Genomic DNA, 17,622 nt, shown 5'->3' on the forward strand with positions numbered 1-17,622 from the left:
CCAAGCCTTGATTCAATAAAATGCTGGAATCATGTCAAAACTGTTTCAGTATGCACTTGTTTTAATATTTTATGAGCTTTTTTTCAAATGGTAGAAACTATGTAATGTTGGTTACAATCAGTTTCTATTTTGTTGTAAGCAAGCAGCAGTCAACATTTTCTCCATGCTCTCTAGCAGGAGCCAAACAAAGCATCATACTTCTATGCAATTTTTGGACAGTATTAATAACTGTTCTTCATGCTGATATAATTGAAATTTGTTAGTGATACAAACTCTGATAGGAAAAGTCAGCTTTAAATTCAACTCACTTCTGTATGTATTGTACATTAAAACTATCTTTTGTGACTAATAAATATTCACAATAAGTGATGACTCAATATTATTGAATAATATGCATTCTTGTATTGTGATAATTAAATAATTAATAAATAAATTTAATAATGAAAAAAGTATATAAAAATGATAAGTATACAATAATTTTTACATTATATAACTTATCTTATATGATAAAATATTTTAAACACAGACTATACATAAAACTGGAATTATTATCACCAATCTTCAGTACCTTTCACACATTTCCAGCAGTTAAATTTCCAGAAAGGGGCTGAAAACGTTTTATATTTGGGATTTTTCAGTGTTAGGTAACTGCTGGAAACTTGTGAAAGATACTGTAGATTAGTGATAAAATATTTTAAAATAAAGTTACTCTCTAATTTTTTTGCTTTCTGCAATTAACTTAAAAAGTCAGTTTCTCCTGTATACTAGTAAATATTATGTATCTTAATTAATAAAATCAAATGTTATATTGTTTAATTTTTTTTACTAGATAAAATTTCAAGTTTATTCAAGTCCACTTGGTTCATATTAGTTTATTATTATTACTCAGTGTTGTTATTTGAATACTTTTTAGTTGTTACAGTGTTAAAACAGTTAATAATGTATAATCTGATGGTTTAATAATTACAGTTATTATTATTATTATTATTGACTTAAATGTTTTGAGTCACATTAATTTTGATAATATTAAAGAATTGATGACATCCATATTTTCAATAAGGAGAGTTTATTGTAATTTGATTTTGAATTTATTTTTCATTAATTTAAAAACAAATTTCAAAAATTCAAAATAGTTTTTAAATTCACAATAGTATGATAATGAAATTTATCATCTTATTTTTTTATGTTTGTTAAGAAATTATTTCTTCCTCACAATGAACTTTAACCTCTCTTCTCATAACTGTCTTCTTCACCTTGGATATTTTTAACTTGTCAAAAATGATTACATTTATCCCATTTCTTCACTGTTCCTAAAATGGTGCTCGGGGATCTTAACAAACTTAGTATTTCATGGAGAAAAAAGGAGGTTAAAGATAAGATACAGAGATATTTAAAGAGCTATATTGTATCATACTTTAGAATTTTAAGTTATGTAAATTTATCATTTTAATATTTTTAACTTTAAAAACTAATATTGCCAAATGATCTGCTGGATAATTATTGGGCTATGTTAAGGCTAATTTAATAATTAGATATTAGGCAGTTATGCTGCCATCTCATGATGAATTTAATAATTAGATAAAAGCAGAGTGAGTAACCAGTATGGCTCTATTTAAATTAATTAATTGTTCTGAAAGCAAAGATCGACAAAGGTCAGGGTAGCATAACTGACAACACATCTGTATGATAAGTGGGAATTGTGGGTTCAAGTTCCACTCTGGGCAGAACTCAAATGTACAACTCCATAATATTCTAAGCTTAAATTAAAAATTTAATGTGAGACAGTGGCATAACTGATTACTCCTACCAAATTGCTTTATATCTAATTAGCTTTAATATAGTCCAATAAATAATTCAGCTGATCATTTGGCAATACTAATTGAAACCTGACAATGACCTGTTGATCAGGTTGAAAACATTTGTTTAAAGCAATAAAGTTGGTTCTCAACAACATAAGGTGTGTGTTATAATATTGTTGGTCACTGGTACATAATGCAGTTTTGAATATTTATTCAAATGGATATCAAATAACAAAATATATCTTATTTTAAAGATTGTTTTGTAAATTAATTATGAAAATATTTCAGGTTCTTTACCAGGAACTGTTATTGCACATCAGTTAGCATCTGCAATCAAGGAAAAATGCACTCCAGAAGAAGCTCTTACTGTCATTAAAGATTTACCAAATCCGTTACAAGAAGATGATGGTACTTGCATGATTTATTTATTTTGTTTTAGTTTTTATCATAAATCATCATAAAATGATTTTTTTAACAGTGGAACCAACCCACAATCCATTGAAAATAGATGTATTTGTCCAGACTTTGCTACATATAGCAAGTAAATCATTTTCTCATTCTTTTGCTGCCATTGCAAAGTAAGTTTTTTTCTTTTAATAATAATAATAATAAAATTTCTTGATGTGCAATTTCTCAAAATGAATGTTTCAGATTTCATTACGTATTCAAGACATTAGCAACTTCTGAAGAAGCTCAGATTTGTATACTAAGAAGCATGTTTGAACTATGGCATAATCACAGACAGGTTATATATTTTTTTATATATATAGTTTAAATATTAAAATTTATTAAATTGAATTTTTATGTATTTATTGGCTGATGTAGATGATGTCTGTCTTAGTTGATAAGTTTTTAAAAACCCAAATTGTGGAATGTTCTGCTGTAGCTAATTGGATATTTTCTAAAGAAATGAAAAATGAATTTCCAAAGTAAGTATAACATGGTGAAATTAATTTATTTGTTTGTCATTTACAATATTCCAGATAAAAGTTTCTATGATAATAACAAAAATTTATTAAAATATTGCTTATGCTTCTGTTTTACAGTTCGTACGTTTGGGAAATTTTACACTTAACAATTAGGAAAATGATCAAACATGTTCAGAAATTACAAAATGAATTAGAAGATGCTAGAATTAAATTACAAAAGGTAAATGAGAATAGTTTAGTTTAATATTTGCAAAATAATGATAAATAAAATTCTTTATCTTCTCCAGGAAGAGGATATGGATATAGACGATAAAAGTAACAACAGCAAAGATCAACCCACAGCTGAGATGATTGAAAGAATGGAAGAAAGGCTGGAAGCGGCACAGAGTGACCAGAAGAATCTCTTTTTGATCATATTTCAAAGATTTATTATGATTTTGACAGAGCACATACTCCGTTGCGAGTCTGATGGTACAAAATGTAATGACTTCTGGTTCCAGTCAACAATAGGAAGATTACAACAAGTATTTTTCCACGTAAGTTTTTAAACAGATGAAAAATTGTATCATTGTTATGCAACCTAATCATAATTTTCTTTCAGCATCACGAACAAGTATTTAAATATGTCGGTACACTGGAATCACTATTATTTACCAGCGACATCGATCCTCACATTCAGATGGTATTTCAACAATTCTGCGCATTACACAATTGATTCCACATTGCATTGACTTTTTCTAATTCAAAATTTCATTTTGCACATAAAACTTATCATCAAATTTAATATAGTAATTCTTATCATATATCTAAAATAATAAAGGAAAGTGCATATATTTATCAATTGTCATTATTTTATTAAAAAAAAAAGGAAAAAGAAAATTGAACTAGATATGCCGTGTGGCTTTTTAATTTTCTGTTAAAAGTCCATGAACTAGAAATGCATTTGTTAATGTTGAAGTCTGTAAATTATGTCCCAAATAAAGAATTTTACACATGTTAAAATTTTATAAACTATTGTATTATATACTTTATTCTCATAAAACAATTTTTATATACAAGAGAAAAATAGATGATAAAGTTTTATATAGTTTCTAATAGTTCCATTATAGCTCTATTTTCATCATTTCTGATCTTTAGTAACAGTTCTCTGAATTCTTCTTTCAAATTGTAGTACTCATTTTTTGTATCCTGAGCCTCTTGCAGTGCCTGTTTTGCATTTTCACACATTGCATGCATCTCCTGTTAAAGAAAAAATATTCATTTCGATAAAACATTTAAATGTACTTTTCTTCTTCGTTTTAGAACTTTGCTTATTTTTTCACCTATGATGTTTTAAAAATTAAATTAAAAATTAAACTTGATTTTAATAAATATTTATCTTTTTTGTAAGATGATGATCTATATTTGAAAAATGTGTTTGTTTGAAATGATGATGATGCAAATTCGTCAAATAATTGCCTTTGCAAACATTTAATACATTTAGTCTAGTTTCTTATAAACAATTTTTGGCATTGGTGCAAAAATAAGCACAAAAAACTTCTGAAGAAGAAAGTTGTTTGTTTTCTTTTGCTTAAGCTATGCATTTTTATTTATAAATTTATATTAAGTATGAAAAAACTTTATAGTTTACGATATTAATAATTATTTTAAACTCGGTGCTTTACCTCTAGTGCAGAATTTAGACGTTTTTCCATTGCATCCGTCCGACTGCTTAATTTTTCACCCTTGGCTTCGCCACAGACAACTTGCTGCTGTACTTTATTCAGATCTTTTTGTATGTGAGTGACATTTCTTTCTACATGTTCAACATGCGTTACCAGAACAGTCATTCTGGATTTCATCACTTCCATTTCATTTTTGATCGTTGCCAGTTCACTTTCGGATTCGATTGTTTCGGGAGGGGCAGCAGTTCTGGATGAATGACGTTTACTCGCACCGACTCTCATCTCTAATTCTTGCAAGAAAGCATTATGTTCTGAGCTGGCAGATTTACGTAATTTGATTTCGGGAGCAGTGAGAAGAACACTTTCTTCATTTTCTGTTACATTTCTCCCATCGTCCTCCGAGTGACTGAAATGTACAGTTTCGTTTAACGTCTAGAATTGGAAAGAAATTGTTTTAAATATTTAGTAATACATACGTTTCTTGATCTTCTGCTATTTCATTCAGAGCAGAGAGACTATTGGATCGTTGAGGTACAATTTCGGTTTTCTTAGTCTGTAAATAAATTTTTTAATTAACATATTTGGGCTCTACTACTATTTAGAAAAAAGTAGTTATATTTACTGTGGTCATCATTGATTTACGCTGCGGTAGGCGTCGACCGGTAGGTCCCTTTGTCCTCTCTTTTGTGATATTAAATAATAGATTGGATGAAGGTACATCAATTTCTAAGTTCTCTTGACTATCATGTGACTGAAATGATATTTTTGTGTTTATTTATTGCAAACATTTTATCAAAATCTGATATGAAAATTAAATGAAAATAAATTTCTAATCTCATCCTTCAACTAATCATTGATAATTGATTTCAGATTCATTTACTAGCCTGTTTAATAGGATTTGATGCAATAAAGGCTTATCATCATAGTTAGAATTAAATTCACATCTTGATAAATCTTCATAACCTTATCCTCTCCTAACAGTTTATTTTTGACATTCACACTATAATTGCATTATTAGTCACTCACCAGACCTTCATTGGCACGTTCCAAACCCTTCCCGTGACCCGCTCTAGTTCTGCCGGCTCTACTCCTTCCTCCCCTGGCATCTTCAATGGCATTCCTAATCTCCGCGATCCACTCCTCCCTCTCCTCTTGCGTGTCCGCACTGAACAGATGTCTATTCTGAAATTTATCAAATGCATAAATTGCTTCACGCTAACAAAATTTACCTAAATATAACACAAAACACTAACGTCAAAGAAACCACGGACAGAAGTTCCGACGGCAAAGACATTAGAGGCACGCCTATTATCCTTTGCACTTCCTTCTTCGCACAGATCATAATAATCCAAACTGATGACCCCTGCAGTTTTCTCTCTCCCTTGACTATCCTTAAAGGTAAATACAAAAATCTATAATTTGGTAAACTGGACAATAAACAAAACTGTAACAGAAGTGTTGAACACGAGATCGTGTTAGTAACAATCACATGGCTTTTTCCACCTTAAAACTGTAACAGATGAGTCATCCACCCTTACTCATTTAAAGCTGATACATACAAATTTTTGCCGTGGCAATCTCAATTACAAGGATACAATTTCATTATAGTTAACTCATCTACAGCAATCCTAATGATGAACTATAATTTAGAGCAAATTTACTTACCCTGCTTTCGTAAAAATACAACTTGGTAGAATCCAAAACACAGTATCGTTCTTTCCAGCAACCGGAATATATCCATCCTTTTCCTGTTAGCCTTTTCAAATATCCTACTTTTCTAGGATTGGCGAAGGAAGACGCATGGGGAATTTCCTAGAAACGTAAACGAATGTTAAAAAGTAAAAATATCCCCGAAACGACGGGATATTTCTTTAAAGAGCCACACCAAAAAATAAAATGCTCTTCTTACCGGTTTAACACTAAAACACGTATTAACCATCGTACAAATTGGGAAATTAGAACATGGCTTGGTCAGAAAAACACGAGCAGATGTTTAAATAATCGTCGTGGGCTCACGTCATAGAAACTACATTACAAGAAACACATTTTCTCGTCTTTAAAACAGTTGAGTCAACCGGTATCGTATCCGGATGAGTCAAGCGCAAAATCCGAGTCGGCACGTCGAAAAACTTTCAAAAACGCAACTTCCGTCATCGATTCTTCGTATTATCGAAGAACGTGTCCGCGACGCCTGGTAATCGGGTCACGTGACGGCACGCGGTTCCGTTATAGACAAGTTTCTGTCGCTTCCCCCCGCCGCACGGATTATTTTTATAGCGGAAATAAATTTTAAAAGAATTTTTTAAAGATAGGTTTTTAAGTGTGTTTATCTTTCGCTAACTCGGCGACGTGGAGCGTTGCCAAGTACGAAGTTATTTTCTCGAACTAATTCTTAAAAAAAATTAATAATAATAATAAATTTTCCGCCGTTAAAACGTTACCTACTTCCCATTTTTCGTTGATTCCGAGTTTGTAGCTACTTCTCTTCAGTTTAACCAAAGAGCATCTCATACTCGACACCAGGTATTCCAAAACTATAAAGCGCGTTTCGTCATCCTTCCACGCCTCCGCTTGCTTATTCTATAAATAAATTTTTCAACCCACGCCACGAGAATAACTCTCTTCTCCCCTTTCCGACGGCCGGAGTAAAAAATAACTTACCGTCATTTTCGAGATTCGGGGCAATATTAAAAAAAACGCACGACGGCAACACGTCGAGATCGATAGACGGAGCGGGACACGTGACCGGACGTGACGTATGGCACTACCCGGGATGGCCGGAAACGGGATCGCGCTCGTCTCTTTAGGAATTCTTAAAATACGTGCGCGCGCTCTCCCTCTTCCTCCTTCGGCAATGTTGCCAAATTCTTAAGGTTGAACGCACTCGGATGATTTTTTTTTCTTTTTAAATTGTATGTCGCGTGAGTAAGAAAACATTTTGGTGGTAATAAGAAGTGGAAAAAACGATTTTATTATTTTTTTTTCAAATTTAATAAACAAAACTTATTTAGGCATTTACATAAATCCCCCCTTAGAATTAGAAGAATGGCTATATTCAAATGAAGTCTTCGTATTCGTCTTCGAAATTTCCTAGTTCGTAGTCTGCATTTTTGCCCAAGTTAAGTGACGCTTTGCCTTTTGTTTTCTTTTTATGCTTCGTCGTCTGTAAAAAAGAACGAAAAATCTGGGCTTTAGATGCGTGTGGCACTCCACCAAACATAATTAGAAGAGAGCTTCGGCAAACGCAAGATGCGGAGCATAAATCTCCCCACCGCAACTTTGTGAATTTACCTTTTGAGCTTTGACTTTTTCATTTGCTAATGCATTTAAAGAACTCGTGACCTTTTTTATTTCTTCGGAATCCACTGAAAGGCAAAAAAAAAAAAAACCTCGGTTTAGCGATGTACGTTAAGTCGAATGTGATCGCAGAATGGCGGACTTACCGTTTACACATAACTCTCTAAATAAGTCGTCGAGAAATAGTACGTATTGAGGAGATTTCTGTGGCAAAGAAAATAAAAGAATAAGTAACAAAAAATATACCAGGTAATGAAAATGAGGAATACCCACCTCAAACTGAGAAATTTTTTTAACTAGCGCTTTCCTAAATTCGTCGAATTCGGGTTTTGTCGACGGAACCATGGATTCTATGGATTTTTCGGGTAGCAGGTCGCCCGTTCCTGAATAATTACATAATTACTGTGACGGATGGTTTGCGTGTGACCAAATTTAAACCGGAAGGCAAACTCACCAAAAGCCTCTTTGGCCAGTTCTAAATCTGCATCCTCCTGTAATTTCTGCTGCCTTAATTTCTCTGCTAACATTTCTTCGGGGGTTAATTCTTTTTTTTCTAATTCCTTCGACAAAAAAATTGCAATTTAGAAATAAACCCGACTTCTACATTTTTCGTTATTAATCCTACACTTACTTTTACTTTAAGCTGCTCCTTCTTCTTCTCTTCTTTTTCTGCTATGATCTGTTGAATCCTCTTCTTTTTTTGTTGTGGTAGAACAGCTGAGCATTCAAAAAATATACATTTACTTAGTAAAACTGCAGCTTGAATCCGAATCTAACTCTAAAATAAACCGCGACCGTCGAAGCGTACAGAAAAATTTACGAAAACAATTTAAGAACCTTTATCTGTGGGTTTTTCTTCTTCCGCTTTTTCCGACGTGTCCTCGTCGTACCAATTTTCCTTAAAATCAAACAGTGTAATTAATTAATTGAATTAATGTTATAATGAACAAAAAAATCACTAAACTGGTTCTGTTTAAATATTAATGTTATACAATTTTAAATTATATATGGATAAAGAATGTAATCTATAAATAAAAAACCAGACATAATTTATGTTTGTCTGGTTTATGGAGTTGAACCACAATGTTTTTTCTTTAAAGTGTAAATATCTCGAATTTGACTCGTGCAATAAAAACAGACCGAAATAAATGATATTGTTTATTTGTATTCCTCTTGCATATCTTTAACTATAAATATACAATTTAACTTCAGAGAATAATTTAAAACAAATTCCAATCATATGTAATTAAAAGATATTTATTAGATCTGTACATTGATTATAAATTTACTAAAATTTGAGTACTGGCACCTCATTAACTCTTTCCAACAAAACAAGCAACAGGATGAAAGTTGTAAACTGTGTTTCTGTTTAATTTACAGTAATTACATCAAATAAATATCAACAATTCTGCAATAAAAATTTTCTTTACGTTGGAAAATTACTAGACATGACGAGCATTTCCGATTTGCAACACGCACATTCAATTAAGAGAGTTGCTATGCTCCCATACTCTACAAAATTATTTTTGCATCAATTCCTAACTTGACAAAAAAAAAAAAAACAGAAGGAAATTATTACTGACAATGAAATATTTAATAAATTGTACTTCCAAGACATGAATGACAAAGGATGCAAGTTGATTTGGCAATGAATACATAATTATAATAGTTTAGTTAGTAAACTTAAAATGTCCAGAAGGACTCCATTGTTTCAATTGGAAAATGTGACCATTAACATGTCAGGCAAGAGTTGAATGTTTGAATCCCATTCTGGGTAATAATTTTTTACATTAGAATCAACAGAATTAAGAATAATTTAATGATTGATAGGCTCTGTTGTGAATAACAGGTTCATTAACATTCTATTATTTATCAATTGTATGTTTTGAACATATTTTTTCATATTGTCTATTGTTTAAATTTGCCATATGAAGTCTTGCAACTATGATCAAAATCCAATTGTGATATTTAAATGCAAAATTAGATACATCAAATTCTTATACTCTCAATATGGGCTTAACAAAGAAAATAGAACTTATTTACTACAGAAACATAGACACAGTACAAGGTATAGAGTTAAATGAAAATTTTAAAAAATTACTTGAATGATTTGGGTGTACTAGTCAAACAATTGATGAGAAGGGATAATGAAAATCCCAAAATAGGGAAGAACAAAATGTGGCAAACTTAAATGCTATTAAGAGATGAAGTTAGCAAGAAGCCTAAAACAGAAAAGTAGAAACTGGCAAGGAGAGGTGGCATCAGCTGTAAAAATTCCATTATAGAGTACATACAATATACATAAAATATTTGTAGAACAATCAAAAATTTTGTATTTTCAATATAATACAGTATTGGTATATTGTTTTGATAAATGAATCACACTTCTATAAATTAAACACTAAAATCTTTTAAAACAAAAACTGAATTTTGATTTAAACTTTTTAAATAAATAAGAATGTGAAATTCTAATTTTCAAAATTTCATCAACAATAGTCCCTCTGTTTTCTCTAATCATGATTAACAAGCAAATTTTTATGAAAACCTTAAATAAAATCTTGGTGCATGTTAATACTTCTATATTTTATATTGTGAGAAAATAATCAAGAAATGTTAAGGTTTTTTTTGTATAAAATTATTTGTAAGAAATTATACTTCAGAAATAAATTACAAATGTAAATTACTTGAATATTTTATTAAATAATGAATTAATCAACAGGTTAAATTTAACTATTTATTGTCAACAAAAAAAACTTAAGATCTTATCAATGATAAAATATTTGCATAACCAAAAAAGAAATTTGTTTCCTCATAAAGCAAGATTCTGATAAAAAAAAAAATGCTATAGCTTAGATATACCAATCCCTTTCAGAATTCTTGGAAATATTATTTCATAATTTAAAAATAATAAAATTGGATAGCAGAGAGTATATCTGTAATGACATGTTCTTATAATTGAATTAATTTAATAGCCGAATAACTGATCTGATATAATGTCGGCAATAATTAAGTTTTCTTGAGGTTCAATGATTTGTTACTTTAATCAACAGAAACTACTTATTTACAAAATTTATCTTTTTACAATCAAATTTATTATTTTAATATAATTTTGACTAAGTAATTTGTCTAGTAATAAAAAAAACAAAGAATTATTATTATATTATTATTTATTAATCCATTATTATTATTAATGTGATTCTGCACTTCACAAAATTTTTAACTCAATAAAATTTATTGAGATTGGTCTCAGAAAATGGCCAGAATGCTCTCACTAATCATTGTTTTTATCCTAATACTGGATGCTGGTAGTTAATAATAATCTGGCATCGTCTTTTGATCTTTATTTCTTTTGTTAACTTCCGATAGTGGAAATATAATCCGAAAGCAACCGACTTTTCTAAAAATAAACTTTCTCTGAGATAAGAAGCTTGAATTGGAATTAATTTAGTACAAACCAAAGTTTCACTTGTTGAATAGTTTTCACAAACCATAATTTATGCTTAATTTTATTAATGAAGAAACTGATTAATAGCTGAAACAACAAATGTAAGAACAGAATAAAACTGAATATTCTGATTACATGTAATCGCACACACATTGAGCCAAATCGTAATATCTATAAAAATTTATATAATTAAATTATACAGATAAAGCATTATGTTCACTGTAAAATATATATATATAATGTTTAAGTTAATACTACAATGTTAAACAATACTATAATGTTAAAGTACTGGCATGGTTTCATAAATACTACAATATAATGTTTAGTTATTTCTGTAAAATCATAATTAACTCTCTTGGAACTTACAATGCATATACATGCATCATTAAATATCTCAAGATAAAGCTGTAGACAGACTACATAAAATTGCATATATTAACATAATTTACAAAACGTTATGCAGTAGACAACAATATTTATGGCTACAATAAGCTGTTATCTATTGTTTAATTATATCGGAATTAACAAGTCCCGAAGCATAAAAGTTAAAATATCGCTTATTGCAATTGGAGTTCAGTTATCATCACCATCTCTGCTTAAATAAGCATTTTTAAGCTCTGTTTTCATGTTATCAGTCTCATATGTGGCTGATAGCATATGATCATTATTACTAGTCGACTGAAACTACTGAATTTTAAATTGCTAACATTTCTTTCTTCAATTATATGCTAACTGTTGTTAAAGGCAGTAGCAGACAAACAATATTGAATGAATTGCATATTAAATAGTAATAATTAATAAATCTTCAAGTTATATAATTTTTAATTGCCTCAATACATCCTTTAAGGATAATAAAACTAGAATTTCCACTAATTATAGTCTTACTCACTTGCCCCACTTATTGTTATCAACTTATGTAGGTCTCAAAACAATCATGATAAACAGATTTCATTGTATTTCCTAACAAAAATACATTCTCAAATCACTTATAAAAATTATGCTTGAGTTGTTTCTGTTAAACTTTATCTTAATAAGTCAAAATTATTTAATCTTCTAATTAAAAATATTTGATCACATTATCAATCAATCTTCACTTTTCTGACATTTTTCACAATTAACAATAATAATTCATTCAAAAAACTTTAGAAAAATGAAGCTTGTTACTTATATAAGTTGTGTCTAAGTGCATAAAAGAGTATAGTATGGTTCAAACACTGTAAGACTGGAATATATTATATCATAAAAAACAGCACACCTCTGAACCTTAAAAGTACAATTCCAGAATATTTTAATGCAGACAAAACACAAACGTTTTCAATCTACAAAAGAGATCATCTTCAGTTTAAAACGTTCTCAAATGGAATACAGAAAATGCAACAATTAACTATAATAAACTATTCTGGAATTGTACTTTTAAGGTTCAGAGGTGTGCTGTATTTTAGAGTATAGTATGACCATAAATATATATTACTCTGTTTTATATAATTAGCCAATATGAAATATATAAATTCATACAGATTCCCCACAACACAAAAGAGGTGTCAGGCCAATCACAATAGGTATAAAAAAATCTCTCATTGTTAGATTTTGAGTGAATAAAAATAATAAACTATACTTGTTAGGTACACTGTAGTCACTTCCGTTCCTGTTTTTTATAGTATGGCATAAAATCAAAAAAAACACATACATCTTGACGGACAAACAATTTGAGGTACAAAAGAAACAACATTCCATCCCTTATGGAATTGTCACTCTCACTCGCATGACTCCATAACAAATTAACTTCTATCACAAAAATGACGGAGGTTGTACCGTCCATTACATTATTAAATCTGTTCTTCTCTTATATGGCTTACATTACAATTGATTTTTATATACAAATGTCACACAGATTATTACAGTACTTTGTGTACAGTACAATCCTTCATTATTAAAAATACAAATAAAGTGAAGCATTTTAATTAATAAATTAAGAAAAATTACCAATGATTTATGATTAAACTGTGTGAAATATGAAGTTAAATCAATGTTACTTCTTTATGTATCTACAGGTAACTTCAACCAATCAGTATAACCTTTATGAAAACTGGGGCAGTGGAACTTGGCGAATTAATTGTATTTTACTTAATAATACGATGGAATATTGTAAATTTTGTTAACTGTGGGGTCATTTTACGCAGTGATATTGATCTATGAACTATTTTGTAGCATTTGCTTCACTTACTTTGATATCATCATCTTCGTCTTCACCTTCCCATCTGTCACTGATCGCTGGCTTTGTAAAGGCCGGTGGCTCGTAGTCTTCGTTATCTACAGACAAAATAACGTTATTATTAACTAAAACTACTTCAATTTTATCCATTCGATTCATTTATAATAACCGTATCGTCATTAAAATTCATTTTCAACGTTTCACTTACCCCAAGACTCGTCCGCCATCTTTGAATAGTCACGTGGGAGTAGCCAAACGACAAAAGTAAAAATATCGAAATTACACAGTTTACAAATAATTGCTTTTTTTAATTAAATAATACAACATTTGCCTATTGTAGAATTAGTACGTTAAAATAAATAAAATTAAGTAAAAAAATTAATTAAATTAGTCACCTACTAGCGTATTTATAACATCTCATTACGCCTCCAAAACCAAAATACTATTTTTTTCTTTTTTCTGACGAAATTATTGTACGACGTATAATTTTAATTGCGTATCTAAATTAAAATTAAATTATTTTATATAACTAAAAAATTATTTCGTAAAATTAAAATATCATTGTAATTTTTAAAATATAGTGTATTTTTTAAACTATAATGGCGCTTCGATCTCATTACACCTCCAAAAATTATCATTAAAATATTAATGAAATTTATTTTGTTTCTTAAATTATATGATAATGACGTTTTAATTTCATTCAAAAAAATCAGATAATTATTACGGTTTTGTTTATAACACAATTAAGCTCCTACATATATATAACTTATTACAAGATGGAATATTGGAATAAAAGTTGATTATTAGAATGATTCAGATTTGAAGTTTCATTGTTTTGATCTCGATCAGATTTTAATTATTTTAATTTTGCATCCTGAGAAAAAAAAACCTAAATTCAGAATCGTGCGCTGTAATATCATTTAATGTCACGTTTATTTCCATTGATTAAAAATTTATCTTGTGTTTTTTCTATTTGTGCTCTAAATATATATTAAATTTCAATTTGTTACTTATAATTAAAATTTCTAAGTTCTAAATGAAGTTCAATCTCATATAAGGACCCAATTAAAATTTGAATCGAATCGTATATAAAAGTCACTCAGAATAGCGGTGAGGTAAATGAAGCATAGCTGTCTGACAATGAAACGCGTCATAATAAGTCAGCGGCCTATAATCCAATAGAATTAGAAGTTGCGGCGACCTTAGAGCTTTTCGCTTCATATCGAACATTTTAATATAGTCCGAAAACATTATTAACCAATGAAAGCGAATTATAGACCACTTTATACGGTAGTACTTTATGATATTTATTTATAAGATAATAGTCGAAGCAGCTAAAGCGCCTGTCTTGCCACTCTGAAGGATTCAGATTCTAATTCGGATCGGATTTTCAGAGTTTTCTGACCTAAATATGTCGAGCTTGTTTCTTTATCGATCGATCGAATCCGAAAACACATACAGTATATGCTTCTTAAATGCTTCTACATATCTACTAAGTGAAAATATAAACAGAAAAATGGGATAATGGTGAAATGAGAACATCTACAAGAACCCGATTTTGTGACAAACTCGTATTCAGGGCGGATACTTCCCTTCTTCGAGTGAACCACATATTAGACATAAGAGGAAAGACAATTAACGAACAGCAAATTATAACCATATGGATTTTTCTATCTGCCCTGCGGATACTAAGGCGGAAATAGGGTCTTTTAATCATATCGATCAGGACTCTAGGCCATGACAAATTTTCGGGGTGTTCGCCCGAATTTGATCCCATAGCGGTAGGCTGATGTCTTAACTTCCTCAGACATCCGACTATCAACTTGAATATACTGTATTTCGATTTTCACCTACATTTTATATACTTTTCAGTTTTCACTTGATCATTGTCCATTGTTCACATACAAAAGTGAAATATACAAAACTACTAACGTCATGATATCCATAATAACTTCCAAATACGTTATTACACACACTTTTACATGCTTCGTAATTATTGAATTTATTGTTTCTTTTTTTTAAATTTTTATTATTACACTCTAAAGAATAAAGAATAGGCTACTAAAAAAGTCATACTGGTAGTATCACATAAATCGGTCTTTGATGGCTTATTTTTTTTAAACACTTTTCGTCCTGTGAGCACTAAGAGAACCTCTTTTTTGCAAGCCTATTATAGATTCGGTCAGGCCCATAATGAGGCAGCCGAGTGGTGATGGACATATCCGGACAGACCACCCCGAAAAATTTCTGGGATTTTTCGACCCGTCCGGTTCGGTTCCGGGTCCTCCAGAGTGGTAAGCTGCCACCTTGACCGCTCGGCCATTCAGCCGTCAAAACAAATTATCCGGCGCAATTATTATTGAGGATTATCATTAAATTCGTATTCTTTAAGACTATGTTTACAGATCTGGCGCAAATATATATATATATATATTTGTCAGCCGAATTCAAATAAAAAGTTTCGCGTTTCAGTTTCATATTACTTTGTTCAAAGCAGGGGCGCCTGTACATTGAGGCACGTGCCCACCCGTTCTCGGTTCCCTTTTCCTAATCCCCAAGGTGGTCCCTAACTTCAAGCGTATTCTGTAAATATAAAAAAAACTAATGAGCGATATTTGCCTATTGACTCATGCAGCTTCGTCGTACGTTGACCAAAATCCCATTCCTTGTGTTCGAGGCCAATTTAATGATTAAATTCATAAAAAAAATAATTATCGGGAGAAGTAACGGAATCGCCTATTTGAAACTAAGCATCAGCAGGTAACGGTACTGTACATCTAAAAGAACATTCAAATCCAACTGTAAGCTTGATTCATTTGAAACATAATCATTTTATTAATACAGGTATACCTCGAGTTACGTCGTTTGTCAAAAAAGGTATATGGAAAAATAAAAATCAAGTTTAAGTCAGTTTATTCGACTTTAAATCCGTCCGCCACAAATATTGAAGTCGTAATATCACTAGAAAAGTGTTAAAAGCACATAAAACCATATTAAAATATGTACATTTACAGTAAATGTTAATATAATCATCATAAATCCTAGAGAACGAAACATGAAAACATCTGTGTTTCTTGTGTCGTCTTATTTAGCGGTCTTTAAATGCTCATTATTGGCGTTTTCCACCGTACAAACTACGGTGACTTATGTCGTAACTACACAAGTAAATTCGACTTACGTCGCCTCTCCTGGAACCAATTACCGACGTCAGGCGAGGTATACCTGTATATTCTATTTCATTGCGAGTTCTTCAGAACTGTTACATATTTCTGTAGTATACACCGGTATATAATAACAATGTTATCATATATACTAGTTTGTTTTAAAACGATTGTAAGTTGTAGCCTAGTACTAGTGTGTTAATTAAAAACTACAGTTTGACTGTGTAATACTAACACCCAGTGAAGGATGACAAGATGCTGAGAGAGCAACCTCCAAAACAAAAACACACAAACTGCAAAATAGCATTATCTGAACATACGATTGATGAATTAGTCTATTGGTTTTAACTAAGGATGCACCGATAAGCAAAATGGCCGATTACCGATTAATCGGTCACGCATTATCAGCCGATTAGTGTTAATAATTTATTGTATTAATAGGTACCGTATTTTACGGACTATAAGACGCACTTTTTTCTTCGAAAAATTGCCTCCAAAATTCAGGTGCGTCTTATAGTCCATTGCGTCTTATAGGTATTTTTTTTTAAAAATTGCTTAAAAATTAAGGTGCGTCTTATAGTCCCTAGCGTCTTATAGTCCGTAAAATACGATAATTATATTATGATTATTATCGCATGAAATTATGTATTCTTAATAAGAATATAAAATTTCATACGATAAAAATAATTTTATAACAATGTTATAAAAATAATTTTCAATATGAAGCTTTTTCAGCTTTATGTATTAAATTAAAATGAAAAATTATTATTTCGGAAAACCTTTTAATTTTAATTAATAGCCAAATCCAAACCCCTCATGGCTTCCACTATTGCTTGGAAATTTTTTAGGAAAGATAAAAACGAGATTTCCAAGTTAAATTTGTGCCAGGCTTCTATATCGAGAGGTGAAAAAAATGCTAAAACTTTTACCGCTAAAAACATGATAAATCACCTGAAAAAATGTCATCATGTAAACTTTTTAAAATAAACTTAAAAGATGAAAAGAGAAAGTTCCGAAACGAAAGAAGCTGGATGTTTACCAGTAACAACGGAAACTCATATCCAAAGACAAGCTATTTTAACTCAATTAATAGAAAAGAAAAAATTGTGGTATAT

At 30.4% G+C, this 17,622-nt stretch overlaps 3 protein-coding genes across 5 annotated transcripts in view; 1 reads left to right on the plus strand and 2 right to left on the minus strand.

Moving 5' to 3' along the window:
- Window positions 1-3,730, plus strand: part of Cbp80 (Nuclear cap-binding protein subunit 1) — a 35,384-nt gene extending 31,654 nt beyond the window's left edge. The window contains exons 17-23 of the mRNA XM_067283353.1: window positions 2,088-2,207; window positions 2,278-2,377; window positions 2,451-2,544; window positions 2,625-2,728; window positions 2,846-2,948; window positions 3,016-3,264; window positions 3,330-3,730. Coding sequence (XP_067139454.1) covers window positions 2,088-2,207; window positions 2,278-2,377; window positions 2,451-2,544; window positions 2,625-2,728; window positions 2,846-2,948; window positions 3,016-3,264; window positions 3,330-3,443 — 884 coding nt within the window. The 3' untranslated portion in view covers window positions 3,444-3,730. The remainder of the gene's footprint in view (window positions 1-2,087; window positions 2,208-2,277; window positions 2,378-2,450; window positions 2,545-2,624; window positions 2,729-2,845; window positions 2,949-3,015; window positions 3,265-3,329) is intronic.
- LOC136985941 (pleckstrin homology domain-containing family O member 1-A-like) lies at window positions 3,725-7,168 on the minus strand. Of its 3 annotated transcripts, none has more exons than XM_067283356.1 (8): window positions 7,054-7,168; window positions 6,058-6,204; window positions 5,646-5,783; window positions 5,419-5,574; window positions 5,015-5,143; window positions 4,869-4,945; window positions 4,393-4,798; window positions 3,725-3,967 (listed from the first exon to the last, which is right to left on the minus strand). In XM_067283356.1, the coding sequence occupies exons 1-8, from the start codon at window positions 7,057-7,059 to the stop codon at window positions 3,809-3,811; spliced, it is 1,218 nt and encodes a 405-aa protein (XP_067139457.1). In that variant the 5' UTR covers window positions 7,060-7,168; the 3' UTR covers window positions 3,725-3,808. The 3 variants fall into 3 exon arrangements, with proteins under 3 accessions (XP_067139457.1, XP_067139455.1, XP_067139456.1); XM_067283354.1 differs by lacking the exon at window positions 7,054-7,168 and adding an exon at window positions 6,838-7,014; XM_067283355.1 differs by lacking the exon at window positions 7,054-7,168 and adding an exon at window positions 6,302-6,768.
- A 172-nt stretch (window positions 7,169-7,340) lies between these two features.
- eIF3j (eukaryotic translation initiation factor 3 subunit j) lies at window positions 7,341-13,649 on the minus strand. Its single transcript, XM_067283359.1, has 9 exons — window positions 13,555-13,649; window positions 13,359-13,444; window positions 8,527-8,587; window positions 8,321-8,406; window positions 8,144-8,249; window positions 7,963-8,072; window positions 7,836-7,893; window positions 7,684-7,757; window positions 7,341-7,555 (listed from the first exon to the last, which is right to left on the minus strand). The coding sequence occupies exons 1-9, from the start codon at window positions 13,571-13,573 to the stop codon at window positions 7,448-7,450; spliced, it is 708 nt and encodes a 235-aa protein (XP_067139460.1). The 5' UTR covers window positions 13,574-13,649; the 3' UTR covers window positions 7,341-7,447.
- Window positions 13,650-17,622: the final 3,973 nt, after the last annotated feature.

Source organism: Centruroides vittatus, unplaced genomic scaffold, assembly GCF_030686945.1.
Source record: "Centruroides vittatus isolate TY-2023 unplaced genomic scaffold, ASM3068694v2 contig_983, whole genome shotgun sequence".
Taxonomy (NCBI): Eukaryota; Metazoa; Arthropoda; class Arachnida; order Scorpiones; family Buthidae; genus Centruroides; species Centruroides vittatus.